We start from the raw sequence: 8,021 nt of genomic DNA, 5'->3' as shown, positions 1-8,021 counted from the left end.
TCGTGCCCCCGCGGCGCCGGCAGGAGGCGCCCGCGGCCCGGGCGGCCGCTCCCCCTGCTCGCGCAAGATGGCGGCGGCCGGCTCGGTGGCCGTGCGGGTCTGTCACCAGGAGATCGTCAGGTTCGACCTGGAGATCAAGGCGGCCGTGCAGGTACCGCCGCGGCGGGAGCCCCTGGCAGGGCTGCGAGGTGATGGCCGCCTTGCGCGGGGAGCCCCGGCCGGGCCGGGCTGACAGGGCCCTTGTCTTCCAGGACATCCGGGACTGCCCGGGGCCGCTCGGTGCCCTCACGGAGCTGAACGCAGCCGTGAAGGAAAAATTCCGCCACCTCCGCGGCCGCATCCAGGTGAGGCGACCGGCCTTTCCGTGCGGCCTGCCCGGGGCCCGGGCCGCGGGGTGTCGGACCGACCTGCTGATGATCCGCGGCCTGCCCGGCGCTGGGGCCTGCGCGGTGCCGGGAGCAGCAGCCGTTGATCGGGCGTTCGTGTTTCTGCTTTTCACTGAAGGACCTCGAGCAGATGGCGAAGGAGCAAGATAAAGAGTCGGAGAAACAAGCCTTGCTGCGGGAAGTGGAAAACCATAAGAAACAAATGCTCAGGTGAGGGGGGTCGGGCAGCCGGTGCTGTTTACAGGCTCCTTGTAACCTGAGGTGCTCGGTTCTGTACAACGTCTTTCGGATCCTGTTTTGCAAATACAGTTGCTGACACGATGCTGTTTTGCCCAAGACCGAGTGTGGATCAGGGATGGAAAGAGTAGAACTCCTTTCTCCTTTCCTTTCCCCTGTCCTGATTCCCCAGCCATGGTCTGTCCCTTTCAACAGCTGAGCATGTAAGTAGGTGGCTTGAGAGTCTGTCATTTGACAGCTGGTAAGGGTCTGTGTCACTTGACAGCTGGCACAGTTTTCTTCTTCCCTTGATCCATAAACCATACACTTAGGAAAAGCAATTGACAAGACAGTATATTGTTATTCCGTGGTGTAATGCAGAGAAAGTCTGTGCACATAGCTGGGGTGCTCAGGTGGTGATTGCTTTGTGAAAATTGTTTTCACTTGCAAGGAGTTATCATCATGTTACAACATTGTACTTCTGTGATTTCAGCAATCAGGCAGCTTGGAGAAAAGCAAATCTAGCTTGCAAAATTGCTATTGACAACTCTGAGAAGGATCAGCTGCTGCAGGGAAGAGACTCCTTAAGACAAAGGTATGAACTGTCCCGCTGCATGATCTGAGATTTAAGCACTGTATGCTGTACTCATTAGTTTTAAATAGAAGTGGCACAACGTTTTGAAGTTATTTAATTGTATCTGGAACACAGCTCTGCTTTTATGAGTGCATTTACCTTTAGTGGAGATGTAAACTGTTAAGAACTGTGATAATTTCAGGTTTTGTTGATGTTGGTATGTCTAAGCAGAGAAGGGGATAAGTCAACCTTCATAGTTTTTCTGTCTGTCATTTACATTCATGCTAATCAGGGTTTTAAACAAGTAGTGGATCATTATGCAGGCTGTTTTCTCATGCAAAACTGGGTGTAAGCTTATGTAATTGTAATAAGTTGGCATATTTAGTATCATGAAGCAACAAATGGGATACCCAGGGTAATAAAGTAGTATTATCAGAGCTTCCACACCATCTCATGAAGCTGTATAGGTGTGGATGAATAAGCAGGGAAATACAGGCCTCCGTAAGATACTGAGATGGTTGTTTTGGCTCATTATTTTAGTATTTTCTGATTATTTTTTATTGTTTAGTGAAGATAATCTGAATTTGTCATGCAGTAAAAACTAGTTGTGTCTTTTATACGTTGGCAAAGATCTTTGGGGCCAGGCTCTGTTCTAAGCTCCCTGACAGCAGCATTTTCCCCACAGTACCCAGAGATGTAATTTCATCCCTTCCTGCTTTACTTTTTCTGTTTCTTTTTCAGGAAGACTACAAAGAAGACTCTGGCAGAGAGTGCAAGTAACATCACGGAGAGTCTGATGGGCATTAGCAGGATGATGTCACAGCAAGTCCAGCAGAGTGAGGAAACCATGCAGACCCTAGGTACAGATGTTATTTGGGTGTTTGGGTATGGATGGGATGATTGAAGCACCTTTTGCCAGTTCTCTTAGGATGGGGAGAGACAAAATGACATGGTGTGGAGTATAGTGCAAACCTGCTTTCCTGTAGGAGAATGTACTACAAGGATAATTAAAGGACCGTTCAGCAGAATTCCTGTAAGAGTTTGACATAAGCAGAGAAGAACAACATACATTGCATGGAGTTGGTTCTTGGAGTTTCTGTTTCATTGTTATGAAAAGGAAGAGGGGGCAGAATGAGGAGCTTTTGCTTTTGTTTCACATAAAAGCAACTGTAAAAGCAATGTGAGTTCACAGGGTGCTAAGAGTGTGGTTGGTGTTACTCTGTGCTACTGTCCTGGCATGCATTTGGTAACAGCAGAGAAAATGAAAGCATAAGTACAAGTCCATGCACAGGAGAAACTTATGGCTGGAAGACTGTTTTCACCCAGTCTCCAGCTGGGATGAGTAAGAGACGGGGGGATCAAGTGACTTGAACCTGAGGTCACTCGCTCTGTCAGCAGAGCATCAGGGACTGTGAAACTGAGATTTCACCCAGTTCTTTGGCTTAGACTCCTGAGACAATAAATCAAGTGACCTGGCAGAACTGGTGATTCATGAAGTATTTAGAAGTTGGATCTGTGTTGCCTGGGCCTCTTACTAGCTGTGCTTTTGAGCAGAAGAGAGAACAGTTTAAAGACAGGGATAAGTAACACAACTTTTGCCTTCCTTGTTCTCTGCCCCCATCTGAGGATGGCAGCTGGGCATGGTTTTGTTTGTGCAAATGTAGCATGTTTCTTCTCCCATTAAAAAGACAGTTTGGCAGACACTTTTTCACCCCATTTCTGACTGAACAACACTTGGAGTTCATCAGGGAAAAAACTATCAAAGGTCATTTACAACACCCAGCTGCAAATTCCAAATAAGTCATTAGAATTTCCTTTTTTCTGATCAAATCCTTTCCTAGCGTGCAGCAAAAATATAAAGCTGTGAAGTAGGGAAGTTCTGCTTTGTCATGAATTATGGGAAACAAGGTTTCTGTTTCACTTGGATCACAGTGCCTCTCGAAGATGGGACATAGTGGTTTGCAAAATACTACAGAGGTATTTCTGCTGTGCTTGTTTTTGTGAACCAGACAATGCTTAGAGTTTGACCTTTCTTTAAACAATCAGTTCACTACAGAGTCATCTATCAGCATTCCCTGTTGTACAGGGTATGCATTTTGTAATACAAGAAAAATAGGACTCCTGGGGTTTTGCTTTTGTTTAGTAATTTAGAAGGAGGAAGGCTGAGGAGTTGGGGGCATCTGTTTGTTTGCTTGTTTGTTTTCTTACAGGGAAAGAGGAGGTGAAAGGGGCCAATGTTCCTTCAAGCTGTTTTGGCATATTCTCAAGTTCTATCTTTAGTTAAGACCAATCAACACACTTTTCCTCTAGCTTTGTTTCTCTTTTTTATTAGGAAAAAACAAAACAAAACAAAAAATAATTATGTTTGTCAAAAATAACTACTAAAAACTGTTTAAGTTGTTTGAGCTGAACAATTAAGGAGCTCTTACTGCAGCATGTTTCTTCTTAACTTTCTCCAACTCCATCCAAAACACTGATTTACTGTTCTGGCTTGAGGGAACAGTTGCAGTTGTGCAATTAATATATTCAAGTATTGACCTGTCATGCTGCTGCTAGAACTGATGCTGATTTTGTCTCTCTTAATTTGGTGTTTCTAGCACCATTCTTACTTCACTCTGCTTCCAGTGAGCTCTCAGGTAGCTCTGACTTTGTTCATAAAAAATGTGAACTAGGTTTGATTTGGTAACCTAAATATTCTGGAACAGGACATGGGCCTGCAAGCCTTTCTGAACTCTTATTTTGCTTTGCGTTTTTCCTTAGCACTTCAGGACTATTTACTTGTGAAAGCTTCTGCAAGAACAGTCTGCATTTGTCTTGCCCATGAGTCAGTCTGACCCAGGAGGCTCTCACAGGCACTATCTGTATTGCCAAATATTGCATGCTTATATCCTTTGCTGTGGTGTTTTTGAAGCTCAGCCAGCTGATGATTTTCTTTTCCCCCCCCTTGATTTCAGCCAATTCTTCACGAACCATCCTGGAGGCAAATGAAGAATTTAAGTCCATGTCTGGGACAATTCAGTTGGGGAGAAAGCTCATAACAAAGTACAACCGCAGGGAACTGACGGACAAGCTGCTCATCTTTCTTGCCCTTGCCTTGTTCCTCGCCACCGTGCTCTATATTTTGAAAAAAAGACTCTTTCCATTTTTGTAAAATTCCAAAGTTAGACTGAAGTATTACAAAAGATCAGAAAGAGATGGCATAATTATGGTAGGGCTTTTAAATAAAATAATAAAGGGCTATAGCAATGGCTGACAGAGTGTTAGAGCAGGCGTGACATTGTACTGTCCCCGTGGAGCATGTGACCTGACTAAGAAGAGAATGAGCAGAAGTCAGGAAGAAGCAGGTAGATCTAGGTGTGGAAAGAAGAAACACCAGTCTGCCTGTAGGTTTGGGGAACAAGATGAACACTTGAGGAACTAGGCACTCAAAGGTGCCAGTATTAACTTTCAACCTCTCTTTATTCTGCCTTGAAATTAACTTCTGTCCTTGGCTTGGACTGGAAGTTGCTTTGACATCAATCTAAGGTGCTGAGAGAAGAGGAAGGATGGAAGAAAGAAACTCACATACATTCCATTAATTAACTATTTATTGTATCCATGTAAGCTGTGTTTTGTTTAAAAACAAAGTCTAATGGATTGAATGAGCCTGAATAACTTCCAGTGTAAAAATCCTACGTAATACTTAAACCAGTTGTTGCTTATGGAGTTTTTTTTCTGGGAGCATAGCACACATGCAGCCTGGCTCTGTTCCTCTGGCCTCAGGGGACTCTCACCAAAGCGAAAATGGGAGATGCATTTGTTACTAATAATTGGTGCAATATATTTGAGAATTACATTTCCAATCTGTTGAAATCAAAGCCGTTTTGTTCCTTTTCTTTATAAAATTCCACTTAATACTTTATATTTGCAAAATACTGTCAAGTTGTATATTTGAAAATTTTTCTTTCTTATACAGCTGATCTTTTCTCAGTGCAGTATTTTACAATTACTACATTGCTTTTCTCTTGTGCTTTAGTAATGGGAAGTGATTTGCTTTAGTAACATAAATACCAGCTTGCAACACTCCATGTCGTACCTTGAAGTACTAAAAACTGCACTGTGATGGTCTTAAAACTGACGTTGTCTTGTCTTCTGGAAATTGTTTCATTGCTTCTTCAGCGATCTCTGGCAAAGTTTGCATTCTGTTCAGGGAATTCTCACACAATGGTTAAATACTGCCTTAGTTTAGCCGATAGAAACAAACTTTTTCAAAAGGCAGTGCTACATAAATCCTCAGAAGTGCCATGTCAAGGAAAATCCAGTGTGTAAGTTTATGTGGAATCTGAGGCTGGGTTACCTTTGTAGTTAGTTTGCAATAGTATCTTTAGAGAGAAGAGGTGACCAGTTGATTATCTTGTAATACTTATTTACTAGACCTCTTCAGCAGTCCCAGTTTATCCTTTTGCTGGCAGCTGCTACAAGTGGTGAATCCAGAAGTGGCAGGAGGTTGTGGGAATCCAGCCTGGAGTGCGGGACAGTTGAAGTGGTGATTTTGTGGCCGAGTGCATAAACAAGAAAAGCTGGCATTTGGAATCCAGTTCAAAATCAAGGGCTCTGCCTGAAGAGTATGATCCCTGAGCCTTTCTTCTTGGGGTAGTAACAAGGCATTTGGAAACCTCTGCAGTAGGGTTGGTACATCCCGCAGAGGGCACCACTGCCTGGGAGTCGAGAGTGTTTTCTTGCCCTGGAATTCCTGTCCTACACAGACAAGACAGAATGGATGTGGCTTTTCCCGAATGGTTTCCTCATCGTGTGTCAGTGCAGCCTTCCTAAGAGACAGAATGACACAAAGATTGAAAGAAACTGACAATGTGTGTGTTCTGCTTTTGAATAAGAGAGAAATTACTCAGCTTGAAAAAGATGTACGTTGCACGAAATCAAGGCATGTGTGCTTTTTAATGATAAGAAAAGCCTTGCTTTGGAAGAAGTCCGCTGCTGAGCAGACTGCTAACTGAGGAGAGCCTGTGTGATCTGCAAGTTGGGGCCACAACGGAGCAAGTTTCATCTGGGTCAGTGATCCTGGCTGTTGCATTTCACATGAACCATCTCTGGTGTCAGGCTCCTGCCCTCTCTGGAGCCTGCTTGTCCCTCTCCCCCCAGGCACAGATGTCTACAAACATACAAAGGGTGATGAAAGTGTGTCCACCTTTCCCTTGTCTTGGAAAATATGGCTTGAAATACAGATAATATTTTAAGACATGAAGTTTGTTTAGATGGTGAACACATTTCAAATTAATTGCTGTGCAGCAGTTCCTGTTTTCCACATCAGTGCAGTGCCATTTTGTGCAACTTCAGAGCAGTCAATAAAATTATTTTTATGGACTATTTCTGCTTCTAGGCCAGCTGTAGCACTGCAGCTTTCTTTTTTTCAGCCAGCTTGAAAATAGTCTTGTCTTTCTGAAACACAGTACCTGCAGGTGGTCAAACACCAGCTGCTTCACTGTTTCCTCCCTCATGTGGATGCAATATAAAAACAGGGTGTTGCTTATCTCTGAGATACTGGGATGCTAAGCAGAGGAGAGGGTGATGCAGCATGACTGTCTACAGGAAGTTTCACTGGGTTTATCTTTGCAACATACTCCTGTCAGAACCTAGATCAACCTTAAAAAAGCAGCTTCTCTCGGTGCTGAGAATTTCAGTGAAGTCTGTTTTAAAGGAGTGGTCTTTTTGGATGGGTGTTGTAATGTAGCAGTTTTGGGGGGAAATAAAAGGTCTATTGCTGAATGTCTTGTTTTTTCCTCTCTTCTCATTACTGAAATTTTAGCTTTCAGACCTTGGCCTGCTGGAACACTCTAAGGGCAAAAAATAACTTCTAAGGACCTTCCTTATGGCATTTTCTTAACATTGCGTCTGGATTTAATGAAAAAAAAAAAACAACACAAAAAAACCACAAAAACAAACCTAGTCCTTTTGTAAGCATACATATCTGCCCTGTATAAACTGACTGTCAATTCCCAATCCTTAGGGGCAAGGAATTAAGTGAAAAAAGATCAAGGACAACTGAACCTTTTGGGAGAAGGGAATAGAAATCCTCCCTGGGATGCAACAGGTCCATTTGCAGCACTTAGTTCAAGAACTGTTTCCTTCCACAGGCAGCCAGAAAGCATCCTGATGGGCCACAGCTCTGAAAAGAAGTACTAAGTGAAGACTGATAAATGTTATTTCCTCTTTGGGGTTAGAAGGGTAATTTGGTGAAGCACCATCTCTAAGATACAGGGTTAGCCACCCCAGGTAGTACCCCAGTATATACCCTGGCTTGGTGGTTGGGTGCTGGGGCAGGGCCAGAGCTGGTGGTAGGTGCCTTTAAGTTTCTCCTGGGCAGGATGGGATGCCTCAATCAGCCCTTATGGCCCACAGCTGGGGTGGCTCAGTCAGTGCACTCAAACATCTTCCCTCCAGGCTGCAGTATGGTGGCTGGCTTGCTCCACACCTATAGGCCCTCTTCCTGGTTTGAAGGTAGGTCTGTCTATCTGATCTTTTAAATAAATGAGTGGGAGGAATATTGTGGGAAGAAGGATTGGTTGTGCCTGGCTTTTTGTCGTCTGACACATGCAATGTTTATCCAGGGAGTGTGGATGGTTGTGCCTGTGCAGTTACTTTGTGACTACAGGAGGATTTGTATTTGGATTATTTGCCTTTTGGAAAGCCCACTGGTCTCTCTGGCTTCTTCTGAATACGAAGATGGGGTTTGAAACACACAGTGTGGTGTGTCTTGGGGGTCTTTCTTTTGCTGCATGCTCGAGGTTTTGTTGTGAAGGCTAAAAATTGGCATTGCACTAATTTATTTGTAAGGGGGCAGTGTTTTC

General features: G+C 44.0%; 1 protein-coding gene across 1 annotated transcript; it reads left to right on the top strand.

Annotated features, from left to right (window-relative positions):
• Nucleotides 1-44: 44 nt before the first annotated feature.
• On the top strand, nucleotides 45-6,939 carry BNIP1 (BCL2 interacting protein 1). Its single transcript, XM_051631406.1, has 6 exons — nucleotides 45-151; nucleotides 252-344; nucleotides 505-596; nucleotides 1,096-1,197; nucleotides 1,918-2,036; nucleotides 4,131-6,939. Exons 1-6 carry the CDS (start codon nucleotides 68-70, stop codon nucleotides 4,325-4,327), a joined length of 687 nt encoding a protein of 228 aa, XP_051487366.1. The 5' UTR covers nucleotides 45-67; the 3' UTR covers nucleotides 4,328-6,939.
• Nucleotides 6,940-8,021: the final 1,082 nt, after the last annotated feature.

This window comes from Apus apus, chromosome 13 (genome assembly GCF_020740795.1).
Source record: "Apus apus isolate bApuApu2 chromosome 13, bApuApu2.pri.cur, whole genome shotgun sequence".
Classification (NCBI taxonomy): Eukaryota; Metazoa; Chordata; class Aves; order Apodiformes; family Apodidae; genus Apus; species Apus apus.
Note: the sequence above shows the minus strand (reverse complement) of the source record. Positions and strands in the feature narration are given on the sequence as shown.